Here is a 22,768-nt window from a genome sequence, read left to right as displayed (position 1 = left end):
CAAATTCTGGCATGACTGAGTCGACAAGTGGATAGATTGGGATGAGACAGCTATTCGGTCTTTTCGCGCCGGCCTCGGCATCGTCCTAATGTGGTATGTAAATCATTGTACAGGGTTTCGTTCGTATCGTAAAAGTACGATTTCTGCGTCAAGACCCAAGAGTATCGTACTGCGCTCTTTAGAAACCTCTCATCCTCTGATCATGCACGGGATACCGGCTTTTCCTGCCGGTGTTAATGTAGCACCGACCGACCGACCGACCGATACGAAATCCTGCGGAGGAGTGGACGGAACCAAGCAACATGTCGTTGGGTGTAAAGCACAGAGCTAGGTTCTGGTACGATGGCCAGTTCTCGTTACGTACAGGGGTCACCTAAGCTGAAAAGACCTTCGCTTGTTAGGTTGTCGACAACATTAGTTTGACGTACCTGTACATAATTTCCCTAGTGTCAAGTGGTTGTGCGATTAACACATAGCCAGAAACGAACATGAATGACACAGCAACGATTTTTTTTGGTGTATTAACGGCAACCGACGGATCCGTTAACCGAATGACTTGGCATCTCCAACATCCTGGTTCCTGGCATGGAGTTTAATTGTCTCGCCGAGCACCGACCTAGGACAATCTCAGCACGAGTCAGGTTCTCAGTGATTCGGAGAAGACCCTTAGTGACAAAGCTTGCATGTAGATACGACATCCCAAATACTGATGCTGGGCTTTTCCAGCTACGATAAGTATTGGAAAGTTGATTAATTTATTTCAATTAGGGAATCGTCCGAGGCATCAAGTATCGTTGCCCACACCAAAACGCCGTCATTCATATGTACCTCCAGTCCCTTAGACTTGCACCTCCTGAACCTGGACCTCGACGGCCATAACGCCACTGCCAGCCTTCTTCTCGGCCGGCACGACATCTACGGCGGGAGTGACCGCAACTCTCTTGACCTCGCTGAAAGGGGGGTATCCCGCAGCGCGCCATTCCTGAAAAGTAATCCCCCCGGCACAAGCAGGCATCTTGACCATGAGGGGCACCTCGATGTCGTCGGGTGTGCCCATCAGCTCCGCCTTGTGAACAATCTTCTCGTCCAGGGTCTCGTAACCCATCTTCTCGTACAGTTTGTAGGTCGAGGGAGATGACTCGAAGTACAGGGGTATTCCCAGGCTGTCGCTGAGTTCCATTCCCCACTTACACCAAAGGGCGCCTGCCTTTCTACCTTGATGTTTCGGGTCGACGGCAATAACGTGGGTATCTGGAACAAACCGGATCAGTATTCACCGCAAGCGAGTTCTTTGGAGCCTTGGTTAGCTTACAGATGTATCGCCGTCCGCCAAAGAGCTTCTCTCTGACGTCGTGAAGGGGATTGAGAACAGCTTCGGCGCGCTCTCTCGCCGCCCCCTCGAGCCAGCCCACTCCATGGTTCTTGCGCTCTTCTTCGCTGCGCTCTTTGAGGTAGATGTCGCCCAAAGCCATGCCGACAATCTCCCCTGTCTCGGTATCGACGCACTTGTAAGTGTACTGGCAGTCGCTGTGGTGCCACCACGACAGGGTGCCAGCGGTATGTGCCTTACGGAACTCTTCAGAGTCTACCCCGTTTGGAAACAGGATCTTGACCATGATGTCTCCCATGGCGTCACCATTGAAGGCTTTGAAGTAGGAATCATACACCTTTTCGATGTCCGGGATCAGCGCCGGCAAGATTGCGTAGCCCATCTTGACGGAAGAAGAAGAAAAAGTAGATTAAAGAGGTCGGTAAAAAGGACTAAATCAGAAGATGTGGTGAGCTACGAGGTGGAGGAGCACAAGGCAATGTTGTCTTTGGAGACTCAAATATAGTTTTATGTTCCTTACCGAGGAGACCACAGTTTATATACGGCTGCTTGCCTTGCGGAACTCTCTGCAAGGAGTTCAGAATACCCGCCAGGACTGCATGATCTGGGGTCATCGAATTGCTCGATCTGGTCTAGGCAACGCTTTCGCCGGACATAAGATGTCTCTCCACCACTCAGGATGGACTGTACGAGAAGGCTCTCTCTCATCACGCTGTTAAGGGTAAAGTACACCTCCCTACTAGGTAACAGGTAGATACATAGATACATGCCACCACTCTAAACGAGGGGTGTGGCCCTTAGTGGTTGGAACGTATTTGGGCTCACTGGGATCTCAAAGCACTGCTACCGCGGTGAACGTGAACAACTAAAGCTATACAGACCTTTCCGGGCGCTGTCCTCGCCTGGTACCACAGTAGTTGCTGATGCGGCCATGGTAGTAGTGACCAGCTGGTCTACAAGACCTGTTGATGAAGTTCCGTTCGAATGATCTTCTCGGCGCCCATCCTTGACCCTGTTCAGGCCCGTTTAAAGTTATCAGATCCGCATTTCTAGCACCCCGAGTCTTTTCGCATCCTCGTGTTCGCCCCGCTTCGTTACATCCTGGCCCTGGTCGACTTGACTACTGTAGGGTCAAAATGTGAAGGTTGCGACCTTGCTGTTAACAGGAGTCAATCTCCATCCTCCAAGCCGCCCAAGTGATCGGGACAACCGTCCGGCGAGAACGAGCTAGCAAAAGTCCATCTGGCCCCTGCTCAGCGCGTTCTTTGCATGCTTGTGCGACCCAGCACCAACCAATAGTCAGAGGGTGGCTCTTGATGGCGACCAACAGCTGGGTCTTGGGTTTGTTCTGCAAACTGCAGCAACCTACATCTCTCCACGCTAAGCAACAATTCAGGCGTCGGAGACATCGAAGCGCTCTGGGTTATCCAGAGTGCTTCAAAAAGGTCAGATAGAAAAGTAAATCACGCTTCACCTCTAATCAGTTCAATGGCGTGGTCACAACGTCGCCCCAACGGACTAGGCGTTGACGCTAACACTTACATCTTCAGCTGCGGTGCCAAGTTTGCTTATCAGATCCGCTCCGCTTCCATCAGCTGTTATCTGATCCATCCCGCCCAATCGGTCCCTCGGAATCGTGGCGTCTAACCAAGTTTCCCTACCGGAGCACCAGTTGAGTTGGGACTAGCGGCACAATCAACCGACAAGGGTTTTTTGGCCCCGAGGTTGCATTTGCTCTAAGCGACGGCCCAGATGAGGGGATAAAAAAGTTCATTGCATCTTGGGAAATGACTTGGCGCCTTCCGTTTAGGAAAGAGACCAAACTTCTTCACACGGGGGAGTGCGGTCGTCTTGTTGTGGCAAGGGTACCCAGGGAACACCCATGATGGGCGTGGTTTGATTTTGCACCGGGTCCCACGCAGAAATATGACTTTGTTCTCGGTAAGCAGTATAGTTGGCGTTTCGTGGGGCCATGCTCATAACACCATCGTTGGCCAGAACCTACTTAATTCGTAGCTGAGCAATGGGGCCATGAAGCCATTTGTTTTGACAAGGGCTCAGATGGCTGTGTCCGGGAATCTAGGCCTGATAATCGGTGCGCCACAGATCTTGGCCAGCACCTTTGAGCTGCCAGCCCTATTCGAGCACAGTGGGGATCAACTGGCCAACGGTGCGCTCCGTAAGACTCACAATAGGATGCAGAGGATATTCCCTTACACAGCCCACCTCATAGTGAACAATCTTTCTGCGGATGGAGCGGCTCCCTACTGTTCTCAAGTCTTCTCTCATGCATTTTTACTGATTAGGGAACCTAGTTGATGGACGTAGATGATGGCCGTTACAGAGTTTGACTTTCCATTTGTAAAGCCTTTTGGCCTAGAGTGATTTCTTGTGTAACTCTTCAAGAATACGAGACTGCATCGCTCCTGCGTTGTCTCTACACAGCAAATGAAAGTCAACACCAACTGTTTCAGGTGGGCTGCGACTTCCTCTTCTACCATAGTCAAGTTCAAAGAAGAGGAGTAAGGGGTTCACATTGATACCAACCATCACATGCTCTATAAGCCTGCCTTAGTACTTGTTGTTAATGCAATGAAGACGTCAAGTGATTGAAAGGCAGTTCCCGACTCCAGGGTATGCACTAGCGACCTTCTAACGCTGTTCAAGCAGGGTCCCAATTCATCTAGTTAGCGTATGTGAACTTGAGATGATCTCTTTGCCCCTAGATCTCACACACATAAAATACACCCAGCTATGTATGTATGTACCTTTAATGGCTCACTTCATACATAGTACAGACTCGCCCGTGAAACTCGAGATGCTCCTCCTCCTGGGTTAGCCAGCAGAAACATTGCCCTAGCGTCACAAAAGAAATGCAAAAGGATGGACGATCAGGGAATCGAACCCTGGACCTACCGCATGCTAAGCGGTCATTATACCACTAAACCAATCGCCCATGGTATGATCTAGCCCGGACTTGAACCGGAGACCTTCAGTGTTCTCAGACATCCGGGGGGTGAGCTCGGAAGCTGTTAGACTGACGTGATAACCAACTACACCACCAGACCAGGTTGAATTGTTGAGAACTTGTGAAGGATGAGTTGATTATACAGACAGTGCTCGAATTGAGCATGGGAACCGAGGGTTTGGTTTGCAGAGTTTGCTAGTTGTGGTAGTGGGCTTAGTGCTGGCCAATGAAATGCATACGCTAGAGTCGTTTAAATGAAGTCCCGCGCGGCCAACGCCGTTGCGGGTCTAGACATTCCTTGCCGGTTTCCGCCAAACATCGGAAGTGGTCCGGGACGCTGGCTACTAGTTTTTGGTATGTTAGTCGGTAGAAGTTGTGTATGGTCGACGGCCACATTAGGAGCTAGGTTTATGGTGGTAATAGTATACGCGTGTAATCCGCTTCTTTCCTCAATCTAGACTATGCACATTGACTCTCTCGTTTATGTTAGATATCCTGAGATCATGGTTCACCGCATAAAAGTGTTGCCTAAATGTTCGCTTACCCACGGAAGGCTAGGTCCTTCAAGGGTGTCCATCGATATGCGTGTATACACGGATGCCCTTGTTTAGGTCTTTTTTCTTTTTTCTTCGACACTTAGTATCATCAAATACCATAGCCTCAACAATTGTCCCCGTGATCGACGACCAACATACTCTGCCAACCCTCACGCGGCCAGGCCAAGTCATGATCATGGAAAGCGAGTAAGTCAACGCACCCACTTTTCGCCCACCCACCTTTTTCGCCCACCCAAAAACGAGGCTATCGCAATACAACCACCTATTTCAATTGACTATTGACGAGGGCCAGATGCAACTATGATACAGCTTTCTGCTTCACTAGGGCAATCAGATGCGCTGGATTCATCTGTATCAGCCTCAACTTCGCCAGCGTCAATCTGGGCTTGCCGGATATTGCTGATGTTGGCGAACTTAGTATTAGGGTCGATTTTAATAGCCTTCCTCTTCCTTGCTGTAGTGTTGTTGACTTGGGTCTGAAGACGCTGTATCTGGTGCTGGGCAGTAGCTAGCTGGAAGGACTGCTCTTGGAAGCCTTTTTTGACCTTTTTGAAGAGCTGGCGTTATGTGGTAATACTTTGATCCAGCCTACTGAATAAGTCTAGTTAACTATTAAGGTCTTTTATCTTCCTAGGCATAGACCATGTAACAGCAGATGAAGTAGATGCTTATCCCTTTATATCCTAGGTATCCTAGATACCCTGGGCACCTTGGGCAGCCTTATTAAGTGGTGTTGCTGGTGCTGTTACCTTGGGCAGCAGTAAGGAGCTTATAAGAGGTTTATCTATAGTAATAGGCTATAGTCTAGTATATTTCTAGCTACTTAAAATATTTTTTTTTATTAGCTTAGCTAAGCATACCCTCTAATAGCAAAATAAAAAGTGCCTTTTGCTTATAATAGTTGAATTATTTTATTAAGTAACATTAAGAAGCTTATTGCAATAGGCTGCTTTGACTAGGCTGAAGACTGACTGATCTAGTGGCTGGAGGACATAGGAGGTGTGTAGCAGTAAGAATAACAGATGGACGTTATTGGTATAGCACTCCCATATGAATTCTGTCGTTATATGGCTCCCATACCTATCCAGGACCAGCAGTCTAGCCTAATCAGACTAAGAGAAGGTAGTCTGTAACAAGAAGACCTTTAGTAACCACTTAACAGTAGTCTTATTAGTTGTCTATCTATTCTTTATTGCTATAAACTCCTATCTATCATAAGGGCCAAGATCTAAAAGAAACCACTACTGCTGGACTGTCTTGCCCTTATATATCATAAAAGGATGTAATGCCAGGCCCTCAGCTAAGATATACTTAATAATAGATACCCAGGCTTACAATCCAGGCTATTTTTTCTATATAAACTTAGTCTTTGCCCTGCCTAGCACTAGCCTATTTACTTCTTAACCTTTAAGGATACCTATCTTATTTATGTTATATCTATTGGCTAGTTAGATAGCTACTATTACTAGGATTACAAGATATCTGAACCAGTTCCTAATAACCTCAGTAGATACCCTATTAACGCATCTAGAATTAATAGATTGACTTCTTTAGACCTTAATAGATAGGTTTCTTCGTACAAAAGACTCTATCTATCTCTTTCCTAGAGGCTAAGTATCTCCTATAGCATTTAGGATACACTAAGCAAATTCCTTGACTTGTTAATATATTGGCGCAAGCCTAAGGTCAGCCTGGATTTATACCCAGCTAGCCAGCTTAGCTTCCTGACTAACAAAGAGCCTCTGGAGGTCAGCAAAGGCTGCTGCCCTAGGTTAGGTGCCTTTGAGCCGGCTTCGAAGTGTTAATCGTGGTACACCCCATTTCAAGGATGCCTCGCGGGTAGACTAGCCGTTGCTTATATCAGCTAATGCCTTATTAACCTCAGCTTCAGTGTATTGAACCATTAGGCCATCAAGAAGATATAGAGGAAAAAAGAAGTGATTTAGATAAGGGTTAAAGATATTGTGGGAGTTGGAAGTGGGAGGTTGGTGATGGGGATGAGGGATTTTTGGGTGGGCGAAAAAGGTGGGTGGGCGAAAAGTGGGTGCGTTGACTTATTCAGACAATCCAACATCTGGTGTCCTTGGTACTGTAAAGATTCAGCCGGCACAAAAAGGACCATCTTCATGTATGTGCATAATCAAGCAAATCGCAGGGATGCCGTCAATGAAATCGAGAAGAAGCCCGATACTGACCACTGCAACTCGGTTGGTGCCAACGCTATGGTCTCCTACATCTGCTCTCTGCCGCTGAGCTTAAGCTTGTCGCCTTTCAGACCAACCTCATGCCCAATGTCTGCGAATGTTCGGCGCCCTATCCGGCCACGGGACTCCACCTTCAGAGATTGCTGCGGGAGTCCGTGTTTGTGATAATGAGGCTACCAAGGAGAAGTATTGTGGGATGCTCGTCAGCGGACGACACAGCCGTGACACCGGCACCGCAGTATGTCAAACGAGTACTGTGAGTCTTTCCATTAATCAATGTAAGTGTCGGTTATCATCAGTGTAAAGGAAACAAAAGGTAGCTGCTTCATTCCACCGTAAACCCCGTTTTGGACTCTCCCAGGTCCCATATTCCATCGCATATCCAATGCCCGTCCTCTATCGTCCACAAAAGATCCGGTATCCTCTCGAACCTCGTATCGTAGCGGTCCGAGATTCCCATCCAAAACCAGAAGTCATGCCACCGTACCGACATGGGCTTCTGGGACTCGGGTTCCGGTTGTGAAGTCTGAGGCGCCGGCCGGATTCCCTTCTCGTCGAAGCAGTCGGCCACCTTGAACCACAAGTTCTCGTCCTTGAGTTGATGGACCGCGATTGTATCCCCACCGGCTATTGCATGCTGAATGGCGTCCGGGTGTGTCTCCTTCCTCGCCCATGCCGTACCGTCATGTTGGGTGTCATCGTCATCGTAATCAAATTTCTCTATGCCCTTGAAGTTGACAAAATTGGCCCTCTCGCGCCCCTTTAGCATGAGAGTAGCAATGGCCATATCTTCCCCTGTTACCACGTGGTGCTTGCCCTGAAGTTGTGCCAAGAGCTGGACCATGTCCCAAGTGACGGTATACATAGCCCCATGGGGGAAGACGAGGTCCCAGGTCGGAGAGTAGTAGAGCTCGCCGATAACGGTCTTCTGAACCGTGCTCTTTGGGACTCCCGTAGCAGCATCCACTGATAGTCTCGGTGAAAGGAAGCGGTCCCAGAATCCGCGGGCGTTGAGCCACAAATCAGTGTCCATTTTGGAGATGAACTCATATTTGACGTCGCCGTCGACAAGCCACTTGTAAAACTCGAGCGTCTTGATGGTGTTGGCAGTGATATCATCCTCGGCGATGTGATCGAGCACAATCATATCCCCAAAGGTGCGGTTCTCGTTGGCTACCACGTCAGTCCACTGGGGCCCTGGGTTCGATACTACAAAGCGTCCGTCGAAGGGCACGTCCTCAAATATTCTCATCCATGTTGACCGAATAAGCATCCGACGCTTTGCGTCGGATGCCGTGGATATGACTGCCGCAAGCCAGGGTTTTGGGGGTCCTTGAGCGGTGCTGTTTGTTGGAGGTTGTTGGGGTGAGTGAGGGAAGGGTTTCAGAGCGTAGGAGGGTCCCGGGAGACTGTCCACCGGATTGCCGTGGACGATAGGCTTCGTGATCGGGGCCTCAAATGGCTTATGATGGGGATGTTGGGTATGATGAGCAAGGTGGAAAGTAATGCCGAGAAAGAAAATGGAGCAGATCGTAAAGACACGGAAGAACTTCCTCTGTATGCACCGACTCAACGACGTCCATATCGCCACAAGTATCGACGAGCATGATGCGACGGAAGTCATGTCGTCTCTCCGATGTCACGCTGTGAAGATGATGAGTTGATGATGGGACGAGTGAAGGCTGTCAAAAGAAGGGAAGAAGAGAGTTCTCAAAGTTGGGACGAGATGGGACGGAAGAGAAGTCCGGACTAACTCCAAACCTCCCTGATACACCAAATTACACAACTAAGATTCCGCAGCAGGAGCACCATTTCGGGTCCTGAAGCATAAATATAGTTGCTTCCAGCTGCAGTGGATAGCACGTTCCTAAAATTAAAAAGCCCCCAGCTGACAGGGCAGTGAATATGGTTAGGTCGTAAATTCTCATCGACGTGGTCAGTCGGCTGCGCGGTCGCAGGCAGACCCTATTCAACTTTGGACAGCATGTACAGCAGCGTTTTGTTTGAACTGTGGGCTGCGGTCGCCCTGTTTGTGTCATGATCGGCATCTCAGCCGTACTCCGCTCAAGCCAAAGTCCCTCTCCTCACCCGGAACATTGGTGTTGGAGACATTGGTCGTCTTGAAGTTGGGCCATTATTCTTGGGAGTGACGTAGGAGGAGGGGATGAATCATGGGCCACGTATTTTATTCCTCAGTGGATGGGTGTTGCTGTCGCCCTGCACAGCCTCTTCTGTGGTGGAAGTTGACGATTTACACAAGTCAGCCTTCAGGGAACCAGAATTTCCCTTTTTGAATTTTGAGGGATTCGATGCGCAGCACACTAATCCGGAGGAATCAGTAATGGACCCGCTCATCACTATCGGGAGAGATCCGTCGGTAAGAATCAACGAGTGTGGCGGGCGAACAAAGAACTTTCGCAACCATGAAAACTGGATCATGACAGGGTCTGGGTTGAGTCGTTGACGGATCGTCTGCTGCACAGTGCATACATTACTCCAGAAGACACTTTGTTTCTGGAGCGTTGGTCGCCGTGAACTTGACTCACCGGCAACCTAACGAGAACGGTCCATCTGTCTTTTTATTGGCCACGCCCGAAACAAATTTGAATGCCGTGATCAGATGAAAATATGCTACCTGAAGCTGTCTTGTCTACGTTCGACCTAGCTGTGCTGCCGCTCTCCAAGAACTCTTCTCTCAGCCGCGACCAACGATGACCAGAACCTGTAGGTATAGCATCCCGAAACCCAGTCTCGTTAACCGTTGGTGGGACAATGTCAACCACGTGGTTTTTGCGTTCAGAGAACAGACAGTCTGTCATGTCTCTCTTATTGATGTGTGCACCTACACTAGATGCAAACACCAAGCTCCACTTGACCAAGTGGGCTGAGAAGATCAAGAGACGACCATTAAGCCGAAGTTGTGGGAAAATGCAATTGCCGAAACTTTCCCACTGATGGCCAATCAGTTGCTGTTATTCTCGTGGCTACCATGCAAACACTTTTACAGTACACTGCTTAGATTAGCTTTCCAACGTTCGAGAACTACTGCTGAGCCTAGCCCGGGCCTACACCCTGCAACGAAACGGGCAAATAAGCCTTGGGGGTTGGTCTGCTGTGATAGAAAAAAAAGCAAAAACTGTCTCGTCAATCAATGCGATCATTCTCCGCAAAGGGCGTGGATCCGCTTAACCTTGACTATGCCTATGCCCGCCCCTGTGTCATACACCTTTGGTTATGCAATGTTGGTGAATCAGAAAGAGCCGGTGACTGTTTGCATAGTGACGTGCAAATCCTATTGAGCGGAACTTTACACGTGGAGTGCTACCCGGGATAGTCCACTCCACAGCGATTGAATTGAGTTGCACTAGTAAGGAAAGTTCTGCTTACCTGACCGTGCTGCCAGTCATAACCGATGAGGCTATGCACATACGGGGAGCGATCTCCCAGGCAAGAGAACAATCTGGGCCGTGATACAACGATGTGTGGAGAAGGGGCGCCGGACGAAAAAGGCAATGTTACGGCTTTGGGTCCCCTCATCGGCCGCTCGCGTAATAGATCCACCTGTACCGGGCAAGAAATTGATGGAAGCTCATCTAACAGTTGAGATCTTGGCAAAAAAGACATCCATGATGAAGAATCTCTTGTGGCTCTGCTTCCGGGTTTCCACTGGGAAAGTGTCCGCCGGGTTTTGCTCCAGCTAGTGCTGTTGGATCAACCAAAGACGTTTGGAGTTGAACAAGCACTTACGCTTTCCAATCAATACAACTATGTCGTGCCAAGCATCACTTGGGATCTGACATAAGAGTCGGCATCAAGAAAGTTTCGGGACTCATCGCTGATTTACAACTGTCGAGATATTCTCTTGCGGTTGAACAAGGCTTCAGGCGAACATGTTCCTAAGCTTAGTTTTTACTCACCTGACCCTCCAGACTGACTCCGAAGTTCACAATGACGTGCGCTCGTCTTGTAGGAACCACAAGACGGTTAGTACATCTTTCATTGAAAGTTTCGACTCCATTGTTATTGTTGACGGCTCGACCTGTCAACTGTCGAGGTAGAATTATATGCGGGACGTTCAACAAGCGCAACACTGTGCACGCGTTTGTGAATGCTAAACAGTGAGACAATTGCAAGCTATGAAGATCAGGTTCAAAATTGACTATACATGGAGTACTTGGGCTATATCGTCTTGATGACCTACAACTAGTTTAATTTGATTACCAAAGTAGTTTATTCAGGATGTAATTAGCAACTTGTCGGGCCTGGATTGAGCCGGGGATAGCTTCAGGCACTTGGCGGCCGTGTGAACCCTACACCTCGTAACGAAATGTCATGTCGAGATGTAGACCACTTCAACGGGGAGGGCGAGAGTAAAAGCAGCTTTTGATGAAGATCAAGAGGGCAGTAACTGTGTGAGCGGCTGGAATAGAGTTGCCGTGATCAGACCCATCCCACTTAGGGCGGCGCCGGCGCCGTCACGCAGCCGAGACAGGGGGGGTTCCAGGCGGGGGAAGACTGAGCACGCCAGAGCACAACGGCATGACATCACCAAGACGCATTTGAAGATCCATCTCCTCCCTTGGAACCAGTGCACTTCGCTTCGTTTTCTCATCAAACATTCATGGCCTTCATCCTCGGTTCCAAGCACTCTAGCGTCTGCTTGGCCTACGACAGTCTCCACCGTTTCAATCCCCATTTAACTATTACCGACCACGAGCTGTCTTGAGTGCCACAGCCCTACAAAACGGCACCAACTATGGCGGGCTCTCTTGCAAGCAAGCTCATGGCCGCGGCCGCTCTATGCGCCGCTGCTATCGCTGCTCCCACCGGCGAGGATCAGATCGTCTTCAAGACCGATGCGGACTTGACTCAAGTCCATGAAGAGTAATTTACATTCACAGCTTATCTCGTCTGGAAACGTGCTCATGCAACATAGGCTCTCCAACGCCCAGATCATCCCTACGGTCCTGGAAGACTTCCAGCCCATCATCGGCCTTTCGGCCGAGTGGTCCTCTTCCAACGTCGCTGATCTTGGCAACACTTTGAAGCCGGCCAAGCTCCAAAGCGCACCCTCAGTCTCTCTCGTCAAGGGCTCGTCAATGTCCAGCAGCGTCATTGCTACCACCTATGTCTTCACCCTGACTGACCCGGATGCGCCCACCCGTGACAATCCCATTTGGTCCGAGTTCTGCCACTGGATCGCGACGAGCAGCTCTCCTTCGATCGCCGTAGGCGTCGAGCCCGCGCATCTGGATGATGTCGTCGAGTACAAGCCACCCGGGCCACCACCGAAGACGGGCAAGCACCGTTACGTATTCACCGCGTGGGTGCCGGCCAACGGAACTAAGGAGAAGTTGGATTTGTCCAAGCCGGAGGAGCGAAAGCATTGGGGAGGCGAGGAAGGACGTGGCGTGCAGAAGTGGGCCAAGGAAAATGGCCTCGTCGCAGTTGGTGAGTTAACATCGCGGGTGCCCCTATTTCTTCCCTGCTAAGACTGACCGATCGCTAGGTGCAAACTTCATTTACGCCCAGAACGAGAAGCAGTGATTGTTCTGACAATTCTCGGTGTCTTGCTTCGCCCTGTATGCAGAAAAGCGGTAAGGCCAACGGAAAAAAGCGTATCATCATTATTCCAAAGGCCGCCTGCCCTAATCCTAGTTCACTATTGTTCGAGTGTGTGAGTTGCAATGCAGCATATTTCTCGCACTCTATTCATCAGCTGGGGCTGAGGTTTGCCATGCGATCAATTATGGGCAGCACCAACTATATGTCCCGAGATGTTGTGGTAGACGTGCATGTTTATTAACTACACTAGGGATCTAAACAGGGCATCCCTCGCCATAATGTGAGAAGTCATTGAAGCAGGTAGCAACAGAAAATCAAACACAGAAACATGTATGCAAGCGAGTAGTAGCCGTGTTGTTGAGTGCTACCCTCTTCCTCCATCTACATTGTCCTCATTCGTCAGTTTTACATCCTTTGTACTCGGACACCCCTGCCCCTTACCTCATCTCGAGGTCTGAAGAAAAGCCTCAGGACCTAATATTAGAAGAGTTCGTCCGTCGTCGTTTTGGTATAGGCGGAGAAACCGAGGCTTCATCGGCCGTCTGGCTTCCACTCGATCTCCGGATTGGTGTAATGTTTCTGTTCCCCTCTCTGCCATTTGGGGATGACTGCTCAGCTGTTTGCTCCATCTGGTCGGGCGGAGGCTGCTGCACGGTCTTATGGTTGACATTAGGAATGGGCGTCTCAATCTGTTGCGCAAGTCGCGCAGCGCGCTCAGCCTGATGCTGGCGCCTTTCTACTTCTCTTTTCCTAGTTGATTCTCCCTTCCAGGGGCATTTCTCCTTGTGACGGGCACAATTTCCACAGACTGTAGAGTTTCCAGCCCATTCGAAACAGTGATACCCGCGTGATATACACCTCTGGCACCTATTCTTGCCTTCGAGTTCCTTCCCCTCCTTCTCGATTTGATCAGCATGCTCATGCTCGTTTTTAGTTTTCTTTGATACCCATTTCCCTTTGGCGGGCTCCTTCAGCCTGCACACTGTGCAGACACAAAAGACCTTGTTTTTCGGCTGTTTATCGGCATTTTTCTCTGATGCTTCCTGCAAAGCTTCAGACTTGGGGGCATTGGCCATTATTAGGGTTGAATCCCGCGATCCTTCATTTATGGGACGGAATCCTTGGATCCTTGGCACAGGCTTCTCAGAGGGCAGACGTCTTCGGGGTGATGTTGCGGCCTTGGGGTCCCGGGAGTGATGACTGGGACCTGCTGGGATCATTGGAGACGGGGGGGCGGCAGAGCTGACGGAGTCAAGGGGGCCGGCAGAAGCAGAGGAAGAGACGGTAAAGGACCTGGATCTTACGATAGCGCCGGCCGAAGGACTGCTGGAAGATCTTGAACGCGGCGAGCCTTGGTTGTCGACCCCGGTTTTCGCATCTGTAGCTGCTAGAACTCGCAAGGCATATGCAGCAGCCGCCTGACGGTTGTAGTTTACAATCGCTTCTGCCGTGACTTCGGAAGTCACTTCGAGATTACCTGCCAGAAGGCTTTTAATAGAGAGATTCATTGGAGGGCTGGTTCGTGTTATAATCGTGTCTTCGATATTGCTCGGGTATGCTACAAAACCAAAAGTGGAATAGTAGTTTATCACAATTGAGTATGGAGAGTAGCAGGGGTTTGAGTCTCCTCTCGACGAAGTTGTACAATGGAAGCAATGGTCAGAAATACAACTGGAAAGGACCATCATGAAAAAGTTTATGGAAAGGTTTGACGGGATTTTGTGCATGCCAACAGAAAGGACGGAGATACCTAAATTTTCAACATGATCGAAATAGATCCGGCTCGGTTCTTAGCACAGATACTTTACTCGCTCAATTTCTGCAATCTGCGAACTAGGCAGCAGCGCCCATCGGAGAAACATGGGGAAGAAACCACAGTCACAATGTCGTGGTTCTATTGATATCGAAGAACTCGAGGCTGAACACGAAAGCTGTGGAAGAAACAGATCGCCTCGACGGTTTCGAGGAGAGCAGACCCCCTCCCGTTCTCTAAGGAGGTGATTGGGAAAGACAAACGATGTGGCGTATTTGCCAGGGCAAATCGTAAGTTGAAGCATTTGCGCGTAGACTAGAACACAGTTATTGGGTGCTTACTGCTCTTGCCTTCGCTCCTGAGCTGCCCAGATATTAACCTGGCGACAGGAGCGCAGTTGCTACATCTTCCCCCAATAGCTACAACAACACAACAGCTCCTGGAGGAGACAACGTCTACCAGTGAGCATACAACCATGACTCGTTCTTTCGTAGAACATTCGTCGTCTTTCAATCGATGTGGATGATATTCTTTCAGGCCAGCCACCCTCGAACATACACCCTCTATTGAAACTGTCGCACAATGACATGCATCTTCCCAAACTCGTATGTGCCATTTTGGGTACTGTCGAGCTCGATCGTTGGCAAAGGGAAGACAATAGCTTGAAGACAAAGACCGACCAGCACAAATCTCTTGCCATGTAACCCTCGACTGCACTGTCTTTTGATTTTCTCTCAGTCGTACCGAGGAAATGGCCTTTTCACGTACCGTGAAAAATTGTAAGTTGGTTTCGTCAACCCGACAACTGCCTATATCTGACCCACGGCTCGTCCAAAGCAAAGCCGTGGCCATCGCTCCATTGGACTAAAGCAAAACCTTGTTTGCCACGCCTGGACGACCACTCAGACACGGTAACAGAAGAAAAATAGTGGAAGCCACCCAGACAATACACGTTCGGCACTACGGCTATCGCCGGTGGGCCTCCGGTGGACCGCCAATACCCAAACGGGCATGTCTATCCGGGCCACCAGACTCCCGGACCCCGCACCGTATCGTCTTATCCTACTTCTGAACGCGGGGCTCTTTGGCCTGATGGATGTTGCATACCGTTGTCTTGTGTGAATGCCGTGTCACGGAGTACATGGAAAGAGCACTCTGAAATCATTCCGATGTATGAGACACGTCTGGCAACATCGCACAACATATTTCGAACACCACTGTCGAGCTCCCCTCGTGTCCTTGACGTCGTTCTATATTGTGTAGTCTCAGGATCGAGCATCTATCCATCAAGCTCTCTCCTGTTAAGCCCTCTCATCTCACAGCGAATTGCACCTCAACTCTACAACTATCCTCGACTGTGTCTTAGTTGAAAATTGTCTCGTTCTCGATTTGACTGCATCAACATCAAATGGACGAAAGAGCCCGCATTCCCGTCACCCTTCCTGTGGCCAAGCCAACCAACAGCTATTGGCACTCTCCTCCATCCTTCCTCTCAAACCATGTCTCGAGTCCATCGCTACCCTCAACGACCGATACCCTGATAATAGGAAGTGGCATTACGGGCGCTGCCATAGCTCATTTCATGCTTACCTCGCCTTCTACCAGAAGCTCTTCTCAACATGCGCCATCACCTCCTGACATCACAATGATAGAGGCTCGCACCGTGACTTCAGGCGCAACAGGCCGCAACGGAGGCCACACAAAGGCCGCATCGTACCGGTCATTCCTCCACCACGCGACCACTCTCGGCACCGAAGCTGCATGTCTCATCGCACGTCTTGAGCTTGCCAACGTCCGCGCCGTTCATAGTTTCGCGGCGACTCATCTGAAAGACAAAGGAACAGAGAGCAGACCCTGCCAGACTGTCGACGTGATATACGATGCTGTCCAGTGGGAGGCAGCGAAACAGGCCGTCGAAGCGATGAGGAAAGCGATGCCTAACGAGGATGCTTCGCGGTACGAACTCTACGATGCTGAGGAGACGCAAAAACGGTTCCACGTTTCGGGCGAGGGGCTACATGGTGGTGTGGCATATGAGGCCGGGAGCATCTCCGCGTACAGCTTCACCACCGGCGTGCTGGAGCTGTGTGTCAACAAGGGCCTGAAGCTTTTCACAGAGACACCCGCAGTCAGCGTTAAGAAGCTTGCCGAAACTGCTGTAGACGGCCATCGGTGGGCCGTGGAAACGCCCAAAGGACATATCGCAGCGCGGAAGGTGGTGTTTGCGACCAACGGCTACACGGCCTTCCTCGACCCGCGGTTCCAAGAGTCCATCGTGCCAATGCGCGGACAGATCACGGCTCACCGGCCAGGCTCAAACATGCCGAAAGGAGGCCTGGCGACAACGTACAGCTTCATCTACGAAGCCGGTTACGAGTACATGATTCCTAAGCCGCCGGGAACGCAGTTTGCTGGCGACATCGTTATCGGCGGCGGACTCGTCCGCGCACCGGACGAGGGGTTGAGAGAATACGGAACCACGGACGACTCGCAGCTGAACCCCATCATTAGCACGTACCTATACGAGACCACACCGCGCTATTTTGGCGGCAATTGGGGCAAAGATGACCCCGAAGGACGAGTGCGCGCTGAGTGGACCGGCATCATGGGCTTTAGCCCGGATGGGTTCCCCTTCGTGGGACAAATGCCTGGCGAAGAGGGGCTCTGGGTCTCTGCGAGTTTCCAAGGCCATGGCATGGTGCTCTGCTGGATGTGTGCAAAGGCTCTGGCCGTCATGCTCGAGGGGACCGAGGAGGAGAAGCAGCAGCTCGACAGCTGGTTCCCCGACGCCTTCAGAGTCACTTCTGCACGGCTAGAGCAGAGATTTACAGGGACAGTGAACCACTCAACATCAGGACCCGCTGAACGGGGTTTAGGACAAAATTGACTCAACTGACGACGCCTTACCTGCGCCTGCCTACGCGCCGGGCGGCGGGTTGGCTTGTTCGCTGGAGGCTGGAAATAGACTTTGCTCGCGTCAGCCCTGGCCGCTTAGCTTAACCATTCCCTCGGATTGACGATGGGAGGACAAGGAGCGCCGTTCTGGCGGTGTGAGGCGAGGCATGCGAGGGAGGGAGGGGGGAAATGAACGGCGCATTCCCGGCAGATACTGCAGTCTGCCAATATTGTTATTGTTTGATTGCTTTTTAGGATATGCAGCTCAGCGGAAGAAGCGCTCGTGAGGTACATGTGGGATGGTGCTGTGAAAGGCTCGTTGCGGGCAACTAAGGTGGGGAGGGGAAGCAGTGCCGGCGTCAATCTGTCATTGGTCTTGAGTCGTCTCCCGCTGACCACTTTTGTGTTCTGCATCTCCGTGTGTTGCGACGAACAAGGAGGCCGGGCTATCTGTCGAAAACACAAGTCAGGTTCCTAAAACAAGCGAACGCATGCCTCCCTTTGATGCTATCCTGCAGGTCGCACCCTGCGTGTGGGACAGCTAACGTTGAACAGCCCCGCCTGACGCCCACTCCCTAAACCCAATGATATCGTTGGTGTTTGCCGCCCTGTTCCATCGTGTCATGGAGTCTTCTAGGCGAGCGGCACAGGCGGGAATGGATCTTGCCAATGCGCTGGCACCGTAAACCTCGCCCCGGGTCGCCTGCAGTTGCCGCTCCAGGGCGACCACTGGGCTGGAATCAAATCACAGCACAAGGAGCGTTCGGTGGGAGACCCGACGGACGGAACCGTGGCGTTTTGGGGGCCCTTCTTTTTGGATAAACAGAGAGGGTGGATAGCAATAACTTGGTATTGTTAATTAGGCTGGCGGGTAGCGTACCCTTGGCCTGGGTGATTCGAGCGGACATCCACCGAAAGCTTTTCAACGGGGGACCGATGCTTGAACCGCTGTTCAGGGCATTTGTGAGGAGATCTCAGAGATAGAGAGGGCAGCTTTTGATTCCGCATCATCCGCTGATCCGAGGGGCAAACGATCCAGGGGAGCATCAGACTGGGGGCCTGGGAATGGTCATCAGCAACGGAAGTCGAATGTGACCCTAGAAGCAAGCATGGGCTCACTTCTTGTTCGATGCATCCCAAGATACCTGCAAGACCCCCGCTCAACACAGCATTGTGGCAGGTGCTTAATGCGACCCTGTCCTGTCCTGGGGCATCACCGGGAGGGTGCGCGCGGCCGGCCGCAGCACGTACGGTACGACGAAGACGACGTGGTTGGCAAACATTGCCGGCCAGCTTCGAAACGCACGCTGGGCCGCGATCCACTGTTCTGGAGAGCCGACCTTGGCAGGCTGCGAGACCCAAAGGATTCAAAGGCGAAGGGAAAACCAAGCCGCCTCGAGAACAAGCGCGAACTGCACGAGAAACCCGACAGAGGGGATATTGACCCGCACACTGCAGGCACGGCACAGAACCCACCAATAGCCCTTCGATTGGGAACGCAGGCTACCGGATGCGGTGAGCGTCCAAGTCTTGCGGCGTGATGTTTGGGCCAGTTGCTGCCCAGCTTGCGGAGGAGGCAGCGAGGAGGCTTGGTACGCTGATGATTGCCTATGCCGTTTGAGTCATGTCTCGACATGCGTGCGTACACTAGGTAGCCGTTGTTGTCGACGTGCGTTTGTCACTGGGCGCCGTGGTTCGTCGTTAGTGATGGAGACGCAGCGCTGTGTGTGGGAACTCGAGCATCCGAGGACATGTGGAGTTGCCTCACCAAAGGCCTCGCGGCCGAATGTGCTGGACCGGAACAGCGTGCTTCGGTGGTGCTCGATGGCGCCGAGATCTTCGTTGCTTCAACATTGGTCATTGACCGTGGTCCGCGAGTACGTGATGAGCTGAGGGCTTTGCAGCTCGACTGAGGAGGGACGCGCCGTGTCATGCAAGTGAGGTATGATGGCTGGGTCGTAGAGGGAACAGAAAAGATGTACGGTCATGCATACAAATGTGCTGATCTGCGCGTAATCAGGTGGCCTGCGGGCACAACGGACCCGGGCGCATGCCTGGACTGGACTGCTGTTTGTCGCCGGCGCTGCAGTCGACGATGCGGCCGACACAAGACCCCAAAAGGTTGAGTAATCCTCCTCCAGATAAAGGCTATCTAGTAGTTGCACGGTGTCTTCTAATGTCGACCGCCTCCGAGACTGGGCACGGGGATAATCACGATCGGCAAGTAAGTGAAGACTGAAAAGCAACGGCTTGTGGATGGCCGCATCTCACCAGCACTAGTGTGTTTGCTTTGGGTCCTGGCAGGCCTGGATCACAGGTGGTGACTAGCACGAGACCGACCCAAGAAGCACCTCTCCAGAGCAATGTTTGGTCTTCGAGGCATCCAGGGCAGAGAATAGCCCCGGCCTATTGTTTCGTCTTTGACGAGAACCAAAGAAAGTGATATGGTCCCTCCCACAACTGTCCCCATGAACAGTACGTTTCACGTGCCTGGTTCACGCTGAAGAGGACAACAGCCCATAACCGTCACCGGCGATGACGGATGCGTTGACATAATAGTGCGTGCCCTAGGGCCGCGTAGCGCAGGACGTTTTGATCCTCGGCAAGAGGCTTGGTGAGGACGGTCCGGCGGGCACGAGTGAAGCTGCCGAACACGACGCTAACGGAGCGATAGGTCGACTGTCAAGGGAACCCTAATGAAGCAGGTCGCCGTCCACCCCTCTCTGTCCTAGTGTGTATTGTGCCCATTCGGAGTGGATCAAGGGTTGATGGTATTTCCACGATATGAACTAAATAGGCTAATAGGATCTGCAGAGGTATTATTCCCGGTGCTAACTAACGACGCCCGTTCGCTCCGGGCGGCAGATGAAGAGGTCGGGTGGTCGGGTGGATAAGGCGGACTGAAGACTGGATCAGGGCGCGGGCGGGATGATGGGCGGGGACAAGGACGGGCTGCAGCATTACGGCACCTTTGGCATGTAACGGTCGGTGGTCAGCCGGACGTATAGGCATTCAATCTTGGGTCGCCGTTGGGTCGAGACAGGATTAGACGAGACGAGGCGATGTTTCTTTGGCAGGTTGAAGCGTATGAGACATCGAAAGGCGACAGCGGACATGAACGAGGTTTACGGGGCCGTACTGTGGTCATGGGTCGGTGGGATTCGAGGGGTCGCATCCGAACGTAGTATTCAGCGGGTTAGGATGATGCAGCGAACGGGCAATTGCTTGCATACCATGGAACCTTGGAATGCGGGAGTTGTCGATGTATGATACGTCAGGCTTGGCGTCTTTCCGCACTCCGGACTGACTGTTCAAGGCCAAGTACCACCTCCCAATACGTCCAAGAGCTCGCCGTTGGGCTCCGGGAGTGAAGCGATGGACGTGAAAGGCTAGACCGTTGCAACTGCCGGTTGCCGGCTGACGAACAGCGTAAAAGGTTGCGATCTTCCATGCATTCGAAGGAGTTTTGGGAAGAGAGGGACAGCTTGGTGGGACGAGTGCCCTCCTCCACGGGCCTTTCCGCTTACAAATGCGCACACATCTCAGTTCAACTTGAGACGGTCATGTCTTGTTGATGTTTGATGTTCTCGCTGAGCAGTTCTTTACGAGAAGTCCGAGAAGTCCCTTTCAACGCGAGAATGGCGCATCAGTTTCTTTGGGGGGTGCCATGTTTTGTAGACGTAAACATTTTCCGGCCGGCCGTTGAACAGAGTGACCTTGATGACCCCCCTCTCTCCTAAATGCCTCCTCCCGACTCCCGGCGGCCGAGCGTGCCATCCCTTTGGGAGCATCCACTCCCACTGCAGCACCTAGGGCCCCAGGCTGGCGGTGCCGTCTGCCCATTCACTGAACAGAGGCACATAGTTGCAGTGCTGTCTCCGTCTCCCGCCCTCTTCGTTCTGACCCTTGCGCGAAGACAAAGGGGAAAGGATATCAAGTCAGTGAAGGAAGACAAAGGGGACTTGCAGCTCCCTGCCAACCACTTCTCGTCGCGCTTGCGATGGACTAATACATAACGTATTGGTGGTGTACATTTTCCTTCTTCAGAAACCTCGGTTTGCCCTCTTTCAGCATCCCAACAGCTCAAACCCCTCGTACCGCCAAGAAGGACAATCTGGATCTCGGCCCCCACTGAAGGGACTGATTCAAATCCCGAAATCTGATGGTCCACTCTTTTGGCGACGTTTTTTACCCCTCCAGAAGCTCAAGTTGCGCCCGTATCCGCCCTGTACACCATCCGCAACGGGCGGATTTGCTGCCAGTTGTGGAGAGGCTAGGGAACGTGTGTAGCGAAGTCTCGTTAAAACGTGTCGAGTCTGGTGCGTTCTCCGAACGTAGCATCTATGCACCCGTGGTCGTCATATCATACATACAGACTTTTACTTTCAATGCTTAACTCGAGGTTCGTGTCAAAAGCAAGTGAGTGTGGCCTCGAAGTAACAACAGAGACGAAAGATAAATATTAAAAAAAAAAAATCAAAGCGGCCTTGTCATGTGTTCCACGACAGAGGAGGTTGACATTGCCAGCCACAGATAGAGCTTGGTAAAGTCGCCGCAGGTCGACGGATGCCTTCCTTTAACCTTTGACCGTAAACAGTCCAAAGTTTGTTTGTGATATCTGACAAAGATTGTTCAGATTGTGCGGCTGCTGGCTTTGGAGAAGAGCTTGGCCAGCGGGCGAGGGGTAGCCCCGGGTCCGGGAGCATGGACATGGATTTCTCGTCAATCGTCTGTATTGTCAGCGGCCACTTCTCTGGAGTCAAATGTCACGCCACTCTGCCCTGCTGGTCGGTGCTTGCAGCATCGCTGTCGGCTTGCGGCTGCAAAAGCGACCTTGAAAGGAGGCACCATGGCGATGGCGATGCCGTTAGCGCAGAAGTTGGCGCCTGTTCGACGGGCGCTGGGATAGATAGTTGAACTCGTCGGCGCAATGGCACGCATGTTGACTGTGAGACTGACAGGTCGTCCAACGGCAGGCTGGCATAGATGTTGCGCGGAGACCTTGGCATCGTGGGGAAGCGATACATAGTAAGCTTCCTTCTCGGGACGTCGCACACTCTCGCGCATTCTCGGACCCCACAGTCTGTATCTCGCGGGGCTTGATAAGCTGGCTGGCGAGATATCAGAGACCAAAAAGCCGCAGGTCTGCAATAGTGACTTAGTCGATGGTCCCTTCAAGGACGGACACCGAGGGTGAGGTAACCGCAACAAACAGTGCCTGCAGTCAGTTTCGACCGAGCTTTGGCCGTGCCTCTGTCCCAGTCCCCAGTCTTCATCCCACATTTCCTAGGAGTCCCCAATCTTATGGCTGGCCGGTGGGTGTTTGACGGCTAGGCGTTGCAGCTTCACTGTGCACCATCCCAGCAGCTTGGTTCGAGACGGATTAGAGTTGCCACATGATGTTTTTGTTGACTCTCTCACCTTTTCGCGTCCAACTGCTACTCTTGGGAGCTGCTTCAAACCGCAAACGGTCCATTGGGAGAGCCGGCGTCAAGT

At 51.6% G+C, this 22,768-nt stretch overlaps 5 protein-coding genes and 2 non-coding genes across 7 annotated transcripts; 2 read left to right on the top strand and 5 right to left on the bottom strand.

Annotated features, from left to right (window-relative positions):
• Nucleotides 1-838: 838 nt before the first annotated feature.
• Nucleotides 839-1,712, bottom strand: ColSpa_09813 (putative acyltransferase SID5; the record flags this gene model as incomplete). Its single annotated transcript, XM_049276025.1, has 2 exons — nucleotides 839-1,251; nucleotides 1,313-1,712. The coding sequence occupies 2 exons, from the start codon at nucleotides 1,710-1,712 to the stop codon at nucleotides 839-841; spliced, it is 813 nt and encodes a 270-aa protein (XP_049131982.1).
• A 2,502-nt stretch (nucleotides 1,713-4,214) lies between these two features.
• Nucleotides 4,215-4,286, bottom strand: ColSpa_tRNA_262. Its single transcript has one exon. It is a non-coding gene; the product is annotated as a tRNA-Ala (tRNA).
• A 6-nt stretch (nucleotides 4,287-4,292) lies between these two features.
• Nucleotides 4,293-4,398, bottom strand: ColSpa_tRNA_261. Its single transcript has 2 exons — nucleotides 4,361-4,398; nucleotides 4,293-4,328 (listed from the first exon to the last, which is right to left on the bottom strand). It is a non-coding gene; the product is annotated as a tRNA-Val (tRNA).
• Nucleotides 4,399-7,384: 2,986 nt separating this feature from the next.
• ColSpa_09812 (uncharacterized protein) lies at nucleotides 7,385-8,311 on the bottom strand (the record flags this gene model as incomplete). The annotated part of the gene is made up of 1 exon (XM_049276024.1): nucleotides 7,385-8,311. One exon carries the CDS (start codon nucleotides 8,309-8,311, stop codon nucleotides 7,385-7,387), a length of 927 nt encoding a protein of 308 aa, XP_049131981.1.
• A 3,504-nt stretch (nucleotides 8,312-11,815) lies between these two features.
• Nucleotides 11,816-12,606, top strand: ColSpa_09811 (carboxypeptidase Y inhibitor; the record flags this gene model as incomplete). The annotated part of the gene is made up of 3 exons (XM_049276023.1): nucleotides 11,816-11,943; nucleotides 11,996-12,510; nucleotides 12,569-12,606. The coding sequence occupies 3 exons, from the start codon at nucleotides 11,816-11,818 to the stop codon at nucleotides 12,604-12,606; spliced, it is 681 nt and encodes a 226-aa protein (XP_049131980.1).
• Nucleotides 12,607-16,022: 3,416 nt separating this feature from the next.
• On the top strand, nucleotides 16,023-17,264 carry ColSpa_09810 (glycine oxidase; the record flags this gene model as incomplete). Its single annotated transcript, XM_049276022.1, has 1 exon — nucleotides 16,023-17,264. One exon carries the CDS (start codon nucleotides 16,023-16,025, stop codon nucleotides 17,262-17,264), a length of 1,242 nt encoding a protein of 413 aa, XP_049131979.1.
• Nucleotides 17,265-21,994: 4,730 nt separating this feature from the next.
• Nucleotides 21,995-22,213, bottom strand: ColSpa_09809 (uncharacterized protein; the record flags this gene model as incomplete). The annotated part of the gene is made up of 1 exon (XM_049276021.1): nucleotides 21,995-22,213. The coding sequence occupies one exon, from the start codon at nucleotides 22,211-22,213 to the stop codon at nucleotides 21,995-21,997; it is 219 nt and encodes a 72-aa protein (XP_049131978.1).
• Nucleotides 22,214-22,768: the final 555 nt, after the last annotated feature.

The sequence above is a fragment of the Colletotrichum spaethianum genome, assembly GCF_022836535.1.
Source record: "Colletotrichum spaethianum MAFF 239500 DNA, contig30, whole genome shotgun sequence".
Taxonomy (NCBI): domain Eukaryota; kingdom Fungi; phylum Ascomycota; class Sordariomycetes; order Glomerellales; family Glomerellaceae; genus Colletotrichum; species Colletotrichum spaethianum.
This window is presented reverse-complemented; position numbering and strand designations above follow the sequence as displayed.